General features: G+C 44.1%; 1 protein-coding gene across 7 annotated transcripts in view; it reads right to left on the bottom strand.

Annotated features, from left to right (window-relative positions):
* STRS1 (DEA(D/H)-box RNA helicase family protein) overlaps positions 1-19191 on the bottom strand; it is a 103795-nt gene that overhangs the window by 7635 nt on the left and 76969 nt on the right. For all 7 annotated transcript variants that reach the window (XR_015542904.1, XR_015542906.1, XR_015542907.1 and 4 more), the window contains exons 10-12: positions 14427-14520; positions 14081-14245; positions 13463-13555 (exon numbers count right to left, since the gene is read on the bottom strand). Coding sequence is in view for 2 of the 7 variants with exons in the window: in XM_087391637.1 (XP_087247763.1) it covers positions 13463-13555; positions 14081-14245; positions 14427-14520 (352 nt within the window). In the remaining 5 variants the exon portion in view is untranslated. The remainder of the gene's footprint in view (positions 1-13462; positions 13556-14080; positions 14246-14426; positions 14521-19191) is intronic.

Below are 19191 nucleotides of genomic sequence, written 5' to 3'. Positions count from 1 at the left end.
TGAATGTGTTAGAATTATTATCATATTCTAGGCAGTGGCCAATGTAATGTAATAGTTGGGTTAGGGGCACTTTTCCCTTTTCCCCCTAACCATAGTCTAATCCCTAACTACGGTTAGTGATTAGATAGGGTTTTGTCACCTTAGACAAAACCAGCTCACTCTCTCTTGCTCACTCTTGCTCTCTCATTGTTTTCTCACATTTGGTATCAGAGCAGCTCTCCTTGCCGAACCTGCTCCTTGCTTCCGTACTTGCTCTCTGCTCCCTGCACTAAGCTCCCGTCCGTATAACTCCAGCCCACAACCTTCTATCCGTACAGTCCGTATGATTGTACGGATCCGTACTGCATGCCCCGTACCAGCCTGCGCCCCCACCCCATACAAGTTCTGGTGCAGCATTCGTCTGTACACTTCGACGTCCGTACGACATACGGACTGACAGTCCGTACTAATCCATCGTACTACGCCTGTACAACTCTTGCACCACCATTCCGTACAACGCCGTCCGCATTCCATACAACTTCTGTTGGAGCGCCATACAATCCATACCTGGACGTCGTTTGTACTGTCAATGTACCTGCATCCTGTACAGGCCGCCGTACAACAGCTAACAGCTCATCCGTACTTCAAGGCAGTAATTTTCTGTACAAGTGTACGGATTCCATCTGTACAGGCGGTACTGCCCGTACAGCTGTACTTCACCATACTGACAGTTCTGTACTGTCAGTCCGTACAACTTGGAGGCATTAGTACCTTGAGCAGCTTTCTTTTGCAGGGGCATTTTGAAAGGCGCTTTTGTCACGCATTTGTGCATTTGAGCCATTTTTTGGCTATAAAATTTGGGGCATTTTGAATTTTTGGGCAGACATTGCAATTGGTTTGCAGGTGTTGAACAAATTTGGGGCTTTTGCAATTACACTGGATGCAGGCAGAGTGCAAATTGTGCAACATTTGGGGCTTTCAGACCTTTTGTCCTCTTTTGTATGCAATTTCCCACAAGAAATTGGAGCTTTTGCATTTGGGTCGCAATTTTGCAGGTAAAAGAGCATTTTGAAAGTTTGCAAGCAGTTCTGGACTCAATACGAGTCAATTTGCAGACTTTTTGCAGATTCTATTTGCAGATTTTTGAGCATTCGGCAGAGCATTGTGGTGCATTTTGAGCCTTTGATAGGCTGTGACAGTATTTGTCACTGTGGGCAGATTTTCTCTGGCAGATTTTACTTGTGCATTTTGCATCCCAGGAAGGGGTTTTACTTATTCAATTTGCTATATTTTTTATTTTATCTGGCAAAAATGGCTCAAAACAACCCCAATGAGGTGTTCGGAGTCCTCACACACGAGAATAAGTTGGATGGCACCAACTACTCCTTGTGGAGTTTTATGGTTCGCAACATCTTGGTTGGCAGACATCTTTGGGATTAGGTCAATGGAGATGAAGCAAGACCAAATATAGTGGCCACACCTGTCACTCCTACAGCTGGAGGCAAGGGTAGAGGTCAAAATGCAGCACAAGTAGTTGGAGCTGCCGCTCCAGGAGCTCCCACAGCAGAGCATAAAAGATGGGATTCTAGAGATGCACAAGCTCTATCAGTGATTTCTCTCTCTCTCAAGAGGTTCATTATACCTCACATTCGGTCATGCAAGACATCAAAGGCAGCTTGGGAGATATTAGAGAGTATGTTTGCAGCAAGAAATGATGCCAGAGTTTCCTTTCTAAAGCGAGAGCTTTCTCATACGCATATGGATAAGCAAGATTCCATGAATACTCACCTCACAAAGCTTCAAGATTTGAGGGAGCAACTGCTGAATATTGATGAAGTCATTCCGGATTTAGAGATGATTACCACCACTCTGAATTCTCTTCCTGAATCCTATCTTGGTTTCCACACCTCGCTGAATTTGTCATTGAGGGGGGGCAGCAATCCTCTCTCCTTTCACAAGTTGGTAGGACTTTTGTTGTAGGAGGAGCAAACACGAAGAAATATGGCAACCCAAGCTCGCGAGCATGCCATGCTTTCCAAGTTTAAGCCCAAAGGAAAAGGGCAGCAAAAGCAACATGCCAATCAACCCACACATCAGCATAAAACTGATTCAGGACAGCCCTCTTATAAGGCTAAGGGTGATGCAGATAAGCAGAAAAAGAAGGGCATTTGCCACTACTGCAAGAAGCCAGCTCATTATATTGGAGAATGCAAGAAGCGCATAGCTAAAGAGAAGAAAAGGGATTCGGGTATGGATGTGTCAGATGCATCAGCTCCTCATTCACATGATGGGGGATATGTTACAGCCAACTTTGTGGAAGAGCACTATGCCTTTCTGTCTTGCACTTCAGATTTTTCAGTGGGTAGTTTAGATGCTACAGCCACTAATGATGATGATCCCTATGCTTTCTTGACTTGCAGTTATGATCCTTCAAAGGATGCATGCTCTTTCAGTGTCAATGAGACACTGAATACTTGGTATTTTAACAGTGGTGCTTCAAAGCACATCACTTCTAAGAAGAGCCTGTTTGCATCTCTGCATCCTCCACCTACTGAAAAGAAGGTGACTTGTTGAAATAATTCTTCTTATTCAGTGTGTGGAGTAGGGGACATTATTCTCACATCCACTGATAGCACAGATTTCAGAATTTCATATGTTCTCTATGTGCCAGGCATAAAGAAGGATTTGCTTTCAGTGTCCTCTCTTAATAGAGGAGGATTTCAGGTTGTAATTCATGATGCTAAGTGTGTAGTCAAAGACAAAGAGAATGACTATGCTTTGATGTTGTCTGGCACTTTGTATCGGGGTCTTTTTTAGCTTGATTTATATGAGAAAAGATACGATCTTGCATTATCAGTGAGCACTCCCACTGCTGCGATGCAGAATGCAAAGTTATGGCATGCCAGGTATGGGCACATGAGCTATGGCAGCTTAATGACACTTTAGAAGCATGCTATGGTTGATGCATTGCCTCCGTTGGAGTCACCTCCTCCTCATGCATTTGAGGGTTGCCTCCTTGGCAAGATGCATAGATTTTCTTTCAAGAAGGATGGCGCAGTGAAAGCTACACGTAAATTACAGTTTATTCACAGTGATGTCTGCGGTCCCATGAGGACACTTGCTTTTGAGGGTTATCTTTATCATGTTACATTCATAGATGACTTCACCAACTACACTTGGGTCTATGGTCTTAAGGCAAAATCAGAAGTGTTTATGCATTTCAAACACTTTGTGGCTATGGTTGAGAATGAGATAGGACTCAAGGTACAGACACTTCACAAAGATAGAGGGGGGGAGTACATGTCTCATGAGTTTGAGGCATTTCTGAAGGAGAAAGGCATTACACATCAGCTTACAGTGAGGCTTACACCTCAACACAATGGCAAATCTGAGCGCAAGAATCGCACTCTTATGAAAATGGATAGATGCATGCTTACCAGTAAAAAGTTGCCTCACAGGTTTTGGCTTGAAGGCCTCATCTGTGCCAACTATGTTTTGAATCGGGCTCCCACAAAGGCTTTAAAGATAATCACTCCCTATGAGGTATGGCATATTGTCAAATAAGGCACTTAATGCATTTTTGTGGGGTATAGTTCACAAAGCAAAGGCTATCGTCTCTACAATCCTGCTTCACGCAAGATTTTTGTGAGTAGAGATGTTATTTTCTCTGAAAATTCAGCACATACACATGCTGAATTTCAGATTCCAACTTCTTCAGATGATGTTTTTGAGGGGATGCTTCCAATAGCATTTGGTTCCCTGGCTGAGGTTCATGCTGAAAATCAGAATTTACAGCAACCTCCCCCTGATCCACATGCCCCGATTTAACCACAGGTTGATTTTGTACCTCCACAGGGTGTGGATGAAGTTGTCAAGCAAGAAATTCAAGAGATACATGCAGCCAAAACAGTTCCGAATTGGTTGCTACAGACTCTCAGAGAGAGTAGGCTGGAGGCCCCATTGCCCCATTGCACGCAGGGGGGGGCTCTTTTAGTTGAGACAGCTTATGCAAGGACTCTTCTTGATGAAGAGGAGCCTGACTCTTTTGAAGAAGCAAAGGATAATGTGCATTGGATGTATGCCATGCACAATGAGTTACAGTCCATTGAGAAAAATCAGACTTGGGATGTTGTGGATTTGCCACTAGGTAAGCATGCCATTGGTACCAAGTGGGTTTTCAAGGTGAAAAGGAAGCCAGATGGGTCCATTGATAGGTACAAGGCAAGGCTGGTTGCCAAAGGCTATGCACAGAAGAAAGGCATAGATTATGAGGAGACTTTTGCTCCTACATCCCGAATGACCACCATACGGTCAATTATTGAAATGGCTGCAAATTTTGTTTGGAATGTCCATCAGTTCGACATAAAAACAGCTTTCCTTAATAGGGACTTGCAGGAAGAGGTTTATGTCAAACAACCTACTGGATTTGAACTTTCTAGCAATGCACTTCAGCTTTGCAAGCTTAACAAAGCTTTATATGGGCTGAAACAAGCCCCACGTGCATGGTATGCCAAGATTGATGCATTCCTGGCAAGCAAGGGGTTACATAATAGTCCCACGGAAAGCACCCTTTACATCAAGAAGGATGGGGGGGATATTTTGGTTATCATTCTTTAGGTAGATGACATGCTGCTCACAGGGTCCAATGAGGATATAATTGCAAATTTCAAAGTTGAGTTGAAAGCTGAATTTGACATAACAGATTTAGGCATGTTAAATTTTTATTTGGGGAGCCAATTTATACAAGACAAGCGTGGCATCGTTATGTCTCAATCCAAGCATGTGCAGAAGCTCTTGAATAGGTTCAACATGCATGATTGTAAGCCTATAGCCACTCCCATGGAGCCGGGGCTGAAGCTTACTATGTATGATGCAAGTGAATCAATGGATCTCACACTTTACAGCTAGGCTGTTGGATGCCTCATCTACTTGTGCAATACACGGCCCGATATTCAGTATGCAATATCTCAGGTGAGCAGATATATGTACAACCCAAAGACAACACATTGGCAGGCTGTAAAACGCATCTTCCGTTATTTGCAAGGCACGTAGTCTTTTGGCTTGATGTTCCCCAGGGGGGGTGACTTGCAGATGCATGCTTACAATGATTCAAATTGGGCTGGAGACTATGATACCATGCACTCCACTAGTGGTAATTGTTTCTTTTTGCGCAAAGCTTGCATTTCTTAGCTGAGCAAGAAGCAATCTACAGTGACTACTTCCTCATGTGAAGCTGAGTACAGGGCAGCTTTCACAGCAACAGTTGAGTGTGTATGGGTGCGACGTTTGTTCGCTGATCTTCGTCTCTTATTGGAGGGTCCTTCTCCAATTCTCAATGATAGTCAGAGTGCTATAGCAGTGGCAAAGAATCATGTGTTTCATGCTCACACGAAGCACATTGAGGTTCATTATCATTATGTCAGAGAGAAGTTGCATGCAGGGGAGATCAGTATGATCTATGTGTCAACACATGACAATGTTGCAGACATCTTCACCAAAGCACTTCCACGTGAGAACTTTGAGGAATTTCACAGTGCCCTAAACTTACCTCCTTTTGGTGATTGATCACTACCTTGTACACCACATTGGCAATGCAGGGGGGTGTTTGAATTATTATCATATTCTAGGCAGTAACCAATGTAATGTAATAAGTGGGTTAGGAGCACTTTTCCCTCTTAGAGGTTTTTCCCCCTAACCACAGTGTAATCCCTAACTCTGGTTAGTGATTAGATAGGGTTTTCTCACTTAGACAAAACCCCTCATCTCTTTCTTGTACTTTACTTCATTCAAGGGTTGCCAGGGCTTCTTTTCTTGGGCTGATCAAAGATGTTCTTGTCATTGAGTCTAGTCTCAGAAGTCCGGAAGTCTAAAGTCATCAAAAAGGTTTTGGCCAAAGTTTTGATTGCACTAAGCATCAATCGATAAATACAGCTGGCTTGCCAGTTGGGGGGTGCACCTTATTCACACCCAATCGGTTGTCGTGTACTCTCTTCCTTTATTTCTCGTTTATCATGTGTGCACATGGACCTATGTATGGTTGATGTTATAATTGAAATTGTGACATTTGTACCTAGGGTGGACTACCTTAGGCTGTTTGGCTATAGAGCCTATGCATATATGCTAGTCAGTTGAGAAGCAGGCTAGTCTCTAGATGATAAGTGAATTTTTGCTGTCTACAGCAGTGAGGGCAGAGCTTACCGCCGTCATAACTTTTGGTCTCCTGCTTTGGGCACTAGGGGAGAAACTTGCATTTCAGGTTCAAATTCCTTGTGGTTGGACATGGTATCATCTCACCTGAGTCACAATTTTCAAGGCCTTGATTGGGCGTCTGTTCTTAATTTGTGCTACATGCACTGTTGTCTCCATCCAAAATCTGTGTGGCAACCTTCTCCCTTTGATCATGCATTTGTCTATTTCCATCAAAGACCTATTTTTCATCTCAGCAACACCATTTTCGTAAGGTGTATATGGGGCTATACATTGATACATAATCCCTCTCTCCCTCAAGAAATCTCTGAAAGCATTTGACATAATTCCCCCCCTATCTCTCCTCAATGTCTACACTTTGCACCTAGACTCATTTTCAGCCATAGCCACAAACTCCTTAAAGCACTGAGAGACATCTAGTTTTCTTCTAAGGCATATACCCATGAGGAGCTCAAAAAATCATTCTATGAAGGCAACAAAATACAAATGATGACCAAAACATGGTGTCCTCATAAGACGCACACATCATTGTGCATGAGCTGCAATTCTTCAGCTCTAGCAGGTCCCATCATTCCTTGCATCTTCCTGCAATAATGGCTTTTACCTTTATTTTGGGTTGACCTGCATTTCTAAACTTTCTTTGATGGTTTAGCTGAATCAAGTCTTGAACTGAGAGCCACCACAATCAAGCCTTTAGCCAAGGTTCGATCCCCATCATGCACATCAGCATACATTTTCCCTTGTCTGTACTTCCTTAAACATCCAACAACTCTCAGTCTTTACCAGTGAGACAGGCTGGAACCCACCAAGGTTGAGGTGCGATAGGATCCCCAATCTCCACAATAAAGAAGATACATGGTGTAACTTATGAAAACAGTCTGACCCAAATATCAGGATTTTGTTCTAAGGGAAACTCTAAAAGTCAAAGGGGAAGAATGATCTTGGGAGAAGAAGCTTAGAGATTTTATCTCCAAACTTGTAATATGTGACACGATGATTGGCATGGCTACCCACCGAATATTTCATCTACTAAATCCTTCAAGACCAAAGTCTGCAATAATTCTACCTTTGGGAGAAAGGATGCACCCAGCTGACAGTATATATGGTTGATCCCAGTGCGCGCACCTTAAGTGTGATTCAAAGCGTACAAGGCGTTTTGGAACACTTCAAATCAAAGGGTGCACTCTTATGTTTTCCCTCTCTCTTTAAATAAGAACTTTTTTTTTTTGCTTATTGCTTTCTGGGTGTTGCGGTTTTTTGTACCTCTGGTGGGTTTTTCCTTGAAACTGGAGTATTCCTTCCACCCTCCGCTCTGCTGGAGATCTCAAGTCTTGCCTCTCTCACAACTCTGTCAGCCACTTGTCTCTCAGCCCTTAGTCATCCCCCTCCCACAACTCCTTGCACCCTCTCATGCTACATTTCAGGAGTGTCCTGAAATCCTGGATGCTTATGAGGAAGCATTTCAGTTGCGGACAACCGAATGAAAGACGGAGGGAATGTCATCCTGCTTCAACATGTATCCACTTGCTTGGTACTATTTCTTTTTGTTTTTCAATAGTATGCTTATTATGTTTTCCTTCTGTTCAGTTACGGACAATGGGGACTAGGTCTAGCATTTGAGGGTGGACCCCCTTGCTTGGGGTTATGGGCATTAGTGACCCACAAGAGTGATGGCCTCTCTTTGAGAGGGACATCTAGAAACCACACCCCACCTGAGTACCCAAACATGGGACCAATCAAATGCACAGATTGCATACCGACCTAGGAACCATTCAAGATAATGTTCCCTGAGCTTTGGGTGTGGGCCTGGCAGCATGCCAGGAGTAATGGAGATACAAGATAAGACGACAAACAAATGACCTCAGTATGGCTCAATTATGACCTTAGAGTACGTCAAAAGATAGTCTAAGCTGTTAGGAACCCGTGGGTGCGATCAGAATTAAATTCTGACAACTTTAAAATTTTAGGGTTTTTGGGAGTGACGTGGCAGCTGACACGTGGCAGACTGCCACATGGAATCTGAGCTGGCAGGTCAGTCCACCTGTCCCACACATGTGGCAGCATGCATGGCAAGTGGCAGGGCATGCAGGCCAAGTGTTTGGCCCCAAATCTGGTAGATTTGGGGCAGGTGGTGGGCTGTCCTCTTTGGGACTGCAGCCCACCAAAAATCTGGGACAAGTGTCCACCTTCCACTCTAGGCCTAGGGGGGGGGCTGAGCCTATAAAAGAAGGCCTCTCCCCTTCATTCCACACATGAAAATTTCGTCACTTTTCTTCTCCCTCCTTTTGGATGATGCAACAGAACCTCTCCAGCTCCTTGGGTGCAGCCAGCTTCTCCTCAGGCCATTCTCTCACCTCAGCAGCACTTTCTCTCTCTACAACAGCACATTCTCTCTCTACAGTTCCAGCCCCTCCTCTCCAGAAATCTGCCCCCTCTCAGCTCTTCTGGAACAGCAGCAGAATCCTCTCTCCTTCACCTAGCCTGGAGCAGCCACAGCCCCTTTCTCTCTCCTGCTGCAGTCTTTCTCTCTCTACTGCAGAATTTCTCTCTCTACTGTTCCAGCCCATTTCCCTTGCAGAAATATGCCTTTCTGTGCACCTCTGGAACAGCAGCAGCTCCTCTCTTACATCTCCTCCCTTGGGATCAGCATTGGTACTCTCTCTCTACAGCTATCACTCCATAAAAGCTTTCTCTCTCTAGCCTACAGCCTGTTTTTCTAAGCTGTTCTCATTCCAGCCCCATTTCCACACTCTCCTCACCCAAGGTAGCTTCAGAGGCATCAAGGACTTCATCTACAAAAGGGTCAAGTCACGAAGGGAGCCTGTATTGTCAAGTTTATCTCATTTACAGCACTATTTCATGTTGTTTCTACTATCTTTCTAGAAACTAGTGTTTGTCTCTAATGTTGGATGTAAGTGGTGATTGTTGCAGGCTTCTTCCTTGTGGATTGGGCAAGCCAAGAGCTGAAACTTGAGCTTGGAGTCCTCCTTTTTGTTGTCTACCTTGTACATATGCTCTTGAGTCTTGTATCTAGGTCCTAGGTTTTCACTGAGTTCATCAGTTTGGAAGGTGCATTGCACCTTGGTCTTGTATCTCCATTTTCAAGAATAAAGTGAGCCTGGATAAGGGGGGGGGGCCGTCTTGGCCCCTCAATCATATTGCATTTTCCAATTATGTCACTTTGTGTTTAAGCTGTATAAGTCTTAATTCCAGCTTAATTGCAAACTCTTAAGTTCAAGTATATGTGTTTGGCAACTCGCAATCATCTCATTCAGATGCCTCTGCAAAATCCGTTGTCTGAATTGATAGAAAGCACCGAGTAGTTTACATTGGTATCAGAGCTTAGGCAGTGGTCCTGTACTCTGTGCTTTCTCTTGTTGAGTCTCTCCTTCATTGAGTCATCTTGTCATCATGGCAGCCAATGGACCTGACCCTCCTCCTAACCTGCATGAGTTGAGTGCTCTCTTGGCAAACATTGCTCAACAGGTTCAAGTGTTGGAAAGCAACCAAGCAGAAATTCATGACATAGGGCCCCAATCCCAAGGAAGAAGCCGTGCGGACAACACCAACTCCAACAAGGAGGGAAGATCATCCTCTTCTTCCCCTCCTCGAGGTAGACGGCGTCATCGGAGTCCATCTCCTTCGAGACGTCCACGGAGACAAAGGTATGCAAAGCATAAGGTACCTCTTGGAGATAAGCTCTTCAAGTTTACCAAGTACAAGGGAGAGGACAAGCCCGAGGTCTTGCTGGCCTGGATCCGAGACCTCGAGTATTTCTTTGAGGGGGACAACTACGAAGACAAGGCGAAGATCCGGTTTGCCGTCCTACACATGCAAGACCGTGCTTCACTCTGGTGGGCAGCTATGGTCAACACTGGAAAAGCTCCTTTCGAAATTGTATATGGTAGATCTTTACCAACTCCACTCATGCAAACAAAAGAGAATCTTTGCCGCTGATCAATTCGTGGAGGATTATGACTCTGCTTATGCCATAGTTCGAGCAGCCATTCAAAAGGCACAGGAGAAACAAAGAGCAGCTGCAAATAAAAGACGGAGGGCGTGTGCAGTGAAAGAAGGCCAATGGGTCTTATTGAAATTTGAGAAAGCCCGATTAAAAACCAAAGTGGGCAAAAAGCGCATCTACTTCAAGCTATCCTTTCGATATTATGGTCCTTTTCAGGTGTTGCAGGTAATAAATGATGTCTCAGTCCGATTGAGACTTCCAGAGCATTGGAAGATCCACAATGTCTTCCACGTAAGCTTGGTGAAACCCTTCATTGGGGAACCACCTCAAGAGCCCACACTGGACGATGCACCTGAAGTAGAGGACACTGAGATCTTGTTGATCCCCGAGCAAATTATTTTGCATAACTTCACTACGGGACGTCGAGGCACGACTCGCAAAATGTACCTTTTGAAGTTCAGAGGGCTCCCATCCACCGATGCCCAATGGGTGGACAGAGCTACATTTCAGGAGTGTCCTGAAATCCTGGATGCTTATGAGGAAGCATTTCAGTTGCGGACAACCGAATGAAAGACGGAGGGAATGTCATCCTGCTTCAACATGTATCCACTTGCTTGGTACTATTTCTTTTTGTTTTTCAATAGTATGCTTATTATGTTTTCCTTCTGTTCAGTTACGGACAATGGGGACTAGGTCTAGCATTTGAGGGTGGACCCCCTTGCTTGGGGTTATGGGCATTAGTGACCCACAAGAGTGATGGCCTCTCTTTGAGAGGGACATCTAGAAACCACACCCCACCTGAGTACCCAAACATGGGACCAATCAAATGCACAGATTGCATACCGACCTAGGAACCATTCAAGATAATGTTCCCTGAGCTTTGGGTGTGGGCCTGGCAGCATGCCAAGAGTAATGGAGATACAAGATAAGACGACAAACAAATGAGCTCAGTATGGCTCAATTATGACCTTAGAGTACGTCAAAAGATAGTCTAAGCTGTTAGGAACCCGTGGGTGCGATCAGAATTAAATTCTGACAACTTTAAAATTTTAGGGTTTTTGGGAGTGACGTGGCAGCTGACACGTGGCAGACTGCCACATGGAATCTGAGCTGGCAGGTCAGTCCACCTGTCCCACACATGTGGCAGCATGCATGGCAAGTGGCAGGGCATGCAGGCCAAGTGTTTGGCCCCAAATCTGGTAGATTTGGGGCAGGTGGTGGGCTGTCCTCTTTGGGACTGCAGCCCACTAAAAATCTGGGACAAGTGTCCACCTTCCACTCTAGGCCTAGGGGGGGGGCTGAGCCTATAAAAGAAGGCCTCTCCCCTTCATTCCACACATGAAAATTTCGTCACTTTTCTTCTCCCTCCTTTTGGATGATGCAGCAGAACCTCTCCAGCTGCTTGGGTGCAGCCAGCTTCTCCCCAGGCCATTCTCTCACCTCAGCAGCACTTTCTCTCTCTACAACAGCACATTCTCTCTCTACAATTCCAGCCCCTCCTCTCCAAAAATCTGCCCCCTCTCAGCTCTTCTGGAACAGCAGCAGCATCCTCTCTCCTTCACCTAGCCTGGAGCAGCCACAGCCGCTTTTTCTCTCCTGCTGCAGTCTTTCTCTCTCTACTGCAGAATTTCTCTCTCTACTGTTCCAGCCCATTTCCCTTGCAGAAATATGCCTTTCTGTGCACCTCTGGAACAGCAGCAGCTCCTCTCTTACATCTCCTCCCTTGGGATCAGCATTGGTACTCTCTCTCTACAGCTATCACTCCATAAAAGCTTTCTCTCTCTAGCCTACAGCCTGTTTTTCTAAGCTGTTCTCATTCCAGCCCCATTTCCACACTCTCCTCACCCAAGGTAGCTTCAGAGGCATCAAGGACTTCATCTACAAAAGGGTCAAGTCACGAAGGGAGCCTGTATTGTCAAGTTTATCTCATTTACAGCACTATTTCATGTTGTTTCTACTATCTTTCTAGAAACTAGTGTTTGTCTCTAATGTTGGATGTAAGTGGTGATTGTTGCAGGCTTCTTCCTTGTGGATTGGGCAAGCCAAGAGCTGAAACTTGAGCTTGGAGTCCTCCTTTTTGTTGTCTACCTTGTACATATGCTCTTGAGTCTTGTATCTAGGTCCTAGGTTTTCACTGAGTTCATCAGTTTGGAAGGTGCATTGCACCTTGGTCTTGTATCTCCATTTTCAAGAATAAAGTGAGCCTGGATAAGGGGGGGGGGCCGTCTTGGCCCCTCAATCATATTGCATTTTCCAATTATGTCACTTTGTGTTTAAGCTGTATAAGTCTTAATTCCAGCTTAATTGCAAACTCTTAAGTTCAAGTATATGTGTTTGGCAACTCGCAATCATCTCATTCAAATGCCTCTGCAAAATCCGTTGTCTGAATTGATAGAAAGCACCGAGTAGTTTACAAAAATTCTGAAAAAGAAATCTTCCAAAGCTCACACCTAACAAGCCTTGTATGCTACACACCTAGAGACTTGTACAACTATGATACAACAGACAACTTAAATAATCGCATAGATCCTCCCTGATATTTATCTCAAAGTGTGGAGAAATCAATCAATGCTCGGAACAAGAAATTGTGATACTTCGAAAAACCTCATAGCAATCATGGCTATGCCTTGTAGATTCAGGTGAAAAATGCCAAAAGTTTTTCACTAAACCTGTGAAAGACAAATTCCAAGTTCAATGAAGTGCAGCCATCCCAATCCACTTGGGACTTAGGAATGAATTACTAACAAAAGTCTTACAATGCTTTGAATATGTGAGCTTGTACATGATATTGTTTAGGAAAGGTATCCTCTGAGTCAAGGAAACTTCATCAGATTGTCTGAAAGGGGAACCATGCTACAGACAAAATGCTTATGCTTTACCTTGTCGAAGTTTTATGGACACCTATCTAATCATAAGGGGAAAAGTGTTACGGTCCCAAGCCTCCTCCTAGCCACCCTCGGAGTTCCTTATTCCCCAAGTAATATATGAGGCCCCTCCCCATAGAAAGCATTATAAACCTTCTCACTTCGACAGCCCACTTGTATATGAGATAAACTCATGTGGCCCGTTAGCCAATTGTCACCCCTTAAAGCTGAGGGTCGTTTGTCCCTTTCACAAGTTCAAAATACATTAGATAAAAAAGTGAAATCATTTGTAAATAAAGTAAACTAAGTTCTAACGCTTCCACAAACAAAAAGAGGCAAGCTGCAGATGTTCTACAAACACTGATTAAACAAATACCTTCTTTTTAACTGAGGATAAACAAAAAGAGGCAAGTTGCATATGTTCTACAAACACTGATTAAACAAATACCTTCTTTTTAACTGAGGTTCCAAACTTTGAAAGCTCATGGGGCACAGTCTGTCCTGCTTCCTTTAACACATTCACAAGCTCTCCAGCCCTGGCCTGTGATCAGAAATGAAGAAAAACATCACATCCTCATTTGGGAATCCGGATGGTCTTGTAAATCAATCACCTTAGAGCCTAACCATAAATATGTGCTCATTTTTGTTAAGAATCCTGTTTTGTAACATTCACTAGAGTGGGAAAATGGTGAGTGGGGGTAGAGACACATGGGCACATGGGTCTTATGAGATGGTTGACATGGCTTCTCTTTGGAATCCTTCTTTGACTGCCTGCATGTGCGGGATCTTGATTATCCTACTTTTTTGTTATATAATGAGATCTTTTGACATTGTAGCTACATGGCCCTTTCTTGGGGACTAATCTTTATAATGTAATGACAAATAGGTTTCATCCAAAAAAAAATGAGCATGCGCGATCATGCGTGATTTTCTTCCTCAACTAGGGGCTTATCTTCGTGCTTGTTTTCCCGGGATCTTTATGTCCCAAATCTGAAATAATTAGAATCATGCAGTATGTATCCCTCAAACACTAGAACATTGAGTAAGAAATTGTTAGCTTCAAGACCTTGTCTGCCTGAGTGAAGAAAGTATGTGCAATTCCACTCTTTCCTGCACGACCTGTCCGTCCAATACGGTGCACATAATCCTCTGTGGTCAAGGGGAAACTGTAGTTGATTACATATTCTACATCCGGAATATCCAGGCCTCTTGCTGCTACATCTGTAGCGATCTACAGCCACAAAAGACATTTCAGAGCGTATTGTATCTAAAAATTTATGGCAAGTAACCAGTAAATATTTAAAGTCATGTCAAAGAAAAAAACTGCAACATTTACTGTTTCACCCTGAATCATGCACTAATATTATTTTTTAAGGCTTGGGTCTAATTTAAAGCTGGAATAAAGAAACTACCAGAAGAGGGCAGCTTCCATCTTTGAATGATGTCACTGCTTTAGTGCGATCAAATTGCCCCTTGTCTCCATGGACAGCGCAAACCTTCCACCCTCTGCATAATCACACATGTTAGTACATTGCTGTTTTATAGCCTTCTGAATAGCACAAAAATAATGATTTAAAAGACTTCACACCCAGACAGCAATGAATATATGAGGGACTTAACCTATAAACCAAGAACAATCTGGAAATGGAGGTCGCCAATTCAGGAAAATATGGTATCAGACTGAGAAGCCAGTAAAAAACACAGCCAACTAAAGAAAGAGACGTTCAATCTGTTCAATTTATTCAAAAGAATATTTCATTTCAACCTCCTAAGAAGCCCCTTAGGACATCACTTACAGCTAAGTTAAAAGCACCCTTATATTCAACCTTCTCAACAACCTAAACTTGGGATCAGCAAACATTTCATTGAAACCTGTGAGGAAGACCGTTTGTGAGAAGTTCATTGAAACATTTCATCCATCATGTTCTATTGCACCAGCTCCTTTATTGCTAGTACAAGGGCCTTTTCAAGGTTAGGAAGACCATTTGTGAGAAGTTCTTGAATCTAAGGCTTCTTATTTCTTTATAGTGTGAGAAAAGCACAGGGTAGATAGCCTTGAGTTGTAAAAGTGAGCTTAAGCTTCTCTCTTGATTTCTTAGTGCATTTACAAGCAACTGCCATTGTGGCTTCATCAATTTCGTGAATCACAACCAACCTGCACACATTATATGAGAGACACTTTTAAGTGCAAAAAAAAAATAAGGTCCTGTTTGGTACTAGGGGATTGATTTGTGGCTTGCCTTGATGTCCTATTTCTTAGTTGTGGCCGGGATCAAATCTTGGGTATGGAGTAGTGGGCAACCAGCTTCCATGCAACATCATGCTGTGATCTTAGCTCCCTGAGGATTACACACTCTCCCATGCCATTGGGATTCTAATTTCAAGGAGTCCCTAATTCCTAGCTCATATTTTTCAGAGTATTAAGTTTGGCACTTCTCTTAGGTATTTCCTTTCACATTTCAAATTTTGGAAAGAGGTGAAGCTACGAAATGTTCAGCTGATCCCAATTTTAGTTTATGTAGTGGAAAACATAGGTGCTGCAACCTAGGTATAAGTGATAACGATTTTAGTTTTGCTAGGATTACAGACTCTTGTCATGCCCTTGGGATTCTAATTTCAAGAGCAATCCCAAACTTTTAGGTTTTATTCTTTGAGAGTATGAGTTTGGACTTCCATTTCCTTCTCCCTTGCTTCATTTTGCTTCTTCAAGAAGCATAAATGTGGTTTCCGTTCAAATGGTTGGCAGACTCATGCCGTGAAATTGTTTCCTAAGCCTTGTGAAGGTTGCTTTCTCCCTCCTTGGCGTTGATTGTGGAATTTGGATGTTTTGAAAGAGAGAGTACTTCTCATGGTGTAATCAAGCTAGAATATCTTATAAACTGAAAGAGGAAATGGCCTTCTATAGCAAGGAGTTTAACCCCTTCATTGTTGAAAAAGATCAAAACCACCTCCAAGATGGAATCATGATGTGCGAAAGGCAGCACAATATCAGTTAGTTTCATAATCCAAAAGTGGGACACTTCTAGTGAAGACGTAAAAGCCAAAAGAGCACCTTCAAGCTTGCAGCAGTTACAAGCACTTAAGCACATCAGCAAGGACTCTCTCTCTCTCTCTCTCTCTCTCTCTCTCTCTCTCTCTCTCTCTCTCTCGGAGCATTTCATATTCAGATGTCCTGGTTACTATGAGATCCGAGGGCGTTTCTACTGCCTCTTCAGAGATAGTTATGGGGTTTTGGCCCGTTTCCTCTCCTACCCAAACCAGCGATGTTTGGCTGGTTTCATTCATGAGGTGCTCAGACACCGCGCTAGGATACTCCGAGCACAGAGACAGGAGCAGACTTCTCCCTCGACTGATACTTCTCAGAGCTCTATCACAGAGTTCTTTCAGCCAGATCACATAGACCCCCACGAGGCGAGACCTCGACATGACCATGACCAGCCTGTGACCTGACAACTCAGACAGAAGGTTGACTCACAGATCATACTTGGGGACATCCCCTCCTTGTTTAGCGTCAGAGCCCAACCGACGGGAGTCACAGTGGCCCTGGTTAAACGCATAGCTACGACCAAGAGACGTACCAGGACTGCTCCCTTCGGGAGGCAATAGCGCTCTATTGCTGACTTCATGCCTCCACTTCCTCAGCCTCATCCATCCTGATGTCTTGCTGCTAATGATGATGATGATGATGATGATGGTTATGATGATGTCGACGATGATGCTGAGATTCATTGATATATACAGTCGAGATATGACTATGTTGTACTTAGGATTTAGTACTGCCATTTCGCATTTTTTGCATTATGCATTGGTGTGAATGCTCGTTTAGTAGCTCCACTACCACAACTCATTGTATCAGGTTTTTCACAATCTCATAGACCCATCGGTCTTCTGAAGACTTTAATAAACTCTCTCTCTCTCTCTCTCTCTCTCTCTCTCTCTCTCTCTATATATATATATATATATATATATATATTGTTTTGTGGATTTCCGCAAGGCGTTTGACACAATGCCAAGGGCCCAACTCATCAAACGTCTACAGGAGTTGGGATATGACTAGGAGATCACTTGTGCAATCAAGGCACTTTATGAGAGTCTCACGTCAGGTCCGAATAGGTGCGGGTGGACAAACGAGATCCTGAGCACCATCGGGGTCAAACAAGGTTGTCCGTTATCACCAACCACGTTCAGCCTCTACATGGATGAGCCAGATCATCCGAGAGAATCTCCTACAGCTACACACATTTAGGACTTGGTTAGCACCCCGGGAGCTTCCAATCAAGCTCAGCTTCTACAAAGACCTATACCTGCGGATCACAATGAGGGCTTCATTGATCCACCACAAGATGCACACCGATCCACCTTGAGGATATCGATCGGACGGGTCCATGTCTCATCGCACCGCTTTCCCATTGAGAGAGGTCGAGCACAGGGCATACCAAGAGAGGGCTGCATCTACACTCTATGTGATCACCCGGAGATCGAGTCAGAGGAGCACTCAACTTTCAAATGCCCCGTGTACTATGAGATCAAAGGTCGCTATCATTGCCTCTTCAGGGATGGTTAATGAGTCCATAGTGTATCTCTCAATAGAACCCTTGCCTTACATGAATATTCTCCATTGTTGCTCTCGTTTTTCGAGGCCCTGCATTGTTCGCTCCTCCCCAAGGCCTTCAATGCAGTCAGGTCCACAGCTCTAGCCGTTTGTCTTCTAGACACTTTTTTGGAAGGCACTGCTACTTCCAATTCTCTGCCCTCCTTGTCTATGTTCGCTTTCCTCAAAGAGTGGGAGGGGACTAGTAGGTAGGTATTCAATGCCCTTTTCATCCCACCCTCTAGATTTTGGGCTCGAGGTCCTGTGTCCTGGAGCCGTGCCAAACCCCAGATCAAAGATGCTTGGCAGCTTTCATTCACGAGAGGTCATCCGACACAAGGAGCCATTGCTCCGAACACGTAGACGAGATCAGGGTACGCAGTCTCAGAGCGTGATTACTAAGTTTTTCCAGCCAAATGGGACCGACAACAAGATCTACAAAGACGGCAGATGCAAGGACCCGAGCTAAAGATATGACAGAGTCACTAACAGACTGAGGCACAAATCTTATTAGGATACCTCCCCTCCATGCTCACTATACTAGAGACACGACCCACAGAGATGACAATGGCGCTTGTTCGCCACCACAAAGCCATTGCCAAAGAGACCACGGCGGGCCATGCATGCCGACAACCGCTAGTGTCCAATCACAGGTTTTATGCCACCACAGCAAGCTCACAGGGCGACGCCGGAGCTTTTCTCCTTATGTATTGGAGCCATTATGATCATGATTATTTCTTTTTGTACTCATCATGGGTGTTAATGCCTACCACCACTCAGATCATTGTATCAGGTTACTTTTTAGTCTCATAGACCCTTTGGTCTTCCGAAGACTTCTAATAAACTTTCTTTCTTTCTTGTTGTATTTAAGATTTAGTACTGACATTCTGCACATTTTGCATTTGCATTGGTGTGGATGCTCGTTTAGTAGCTCCACCACCACAGCTCGTTTGTACCAGGTTTTTCAAGGTCTCATAGACCCATCTGTCTTCCGAAGCCCATCTGTCTTCCGAAGACTTTAATTAACTTTCTTTCTTTCTCCCTCTCTCATTCGAGACAGGCCCACGCACAGCTCAGGTTACTCACATGACATAGAACACATGACATAGAGTTTTTCATCAATAGTTCCCTCATGGGGAGTGTGATAGACAAGGTTGCCCACGTTTGACGTACGGAACGGTCTATACGGTCCGTACGACCTCGTACGGTCGACTATTTTTGGCCTGCCATATATGGAGGCCTAAGTAAAGCCGATGGCATTTGAGAAAGCTCTTTTTTATTAGGGATTGGCGCCACGTGGAGCCACATCAACGCTTCAAATCCTCTCTCTCTTTCTCCCTCTCTCATTGCTAATTTCTTCCGATTCTTCCCTTCAAATCCTCTCTCTCTCTCCCTCTTTCTCCCTCTCTCCCTCTTTCTCTCTCTCACAGCTTTCTACCCCCTTTTCCATGCTGCACATTCAATTCGTCTTCTTTTTCGATCTCGGGCAGGCCTTATGAATGATATTCATCTTGTTTTAGGAATTTGGGCTGATTAGGGTTTGTGAATATGAACGTTTTTGGGGAATTTGGGCTGATTAGGGTTTG

The sequence above is a fragment of the Dipteris shenzhenensis genome, chromosome 20, assembly GCF_047967505.1.
Source record: "Dipteris shenzhenensis isolate YYH24624 ecotype China chromosome 20, Dip_SZ_1.0, whole genome shotgun sequence".
NCBI lineage: Eukaryota > Viridiplantae > Streptophyta > Polypodiopsida > Gleicheniales > Dipteridaceae > Dipteris > Dipteris shenzhenensis.
The sequence above is the reverse complement of the archived record's forward strand: the minus strand, read 5'-3'. Positions and strand labels throughout refer to the sequence as shown.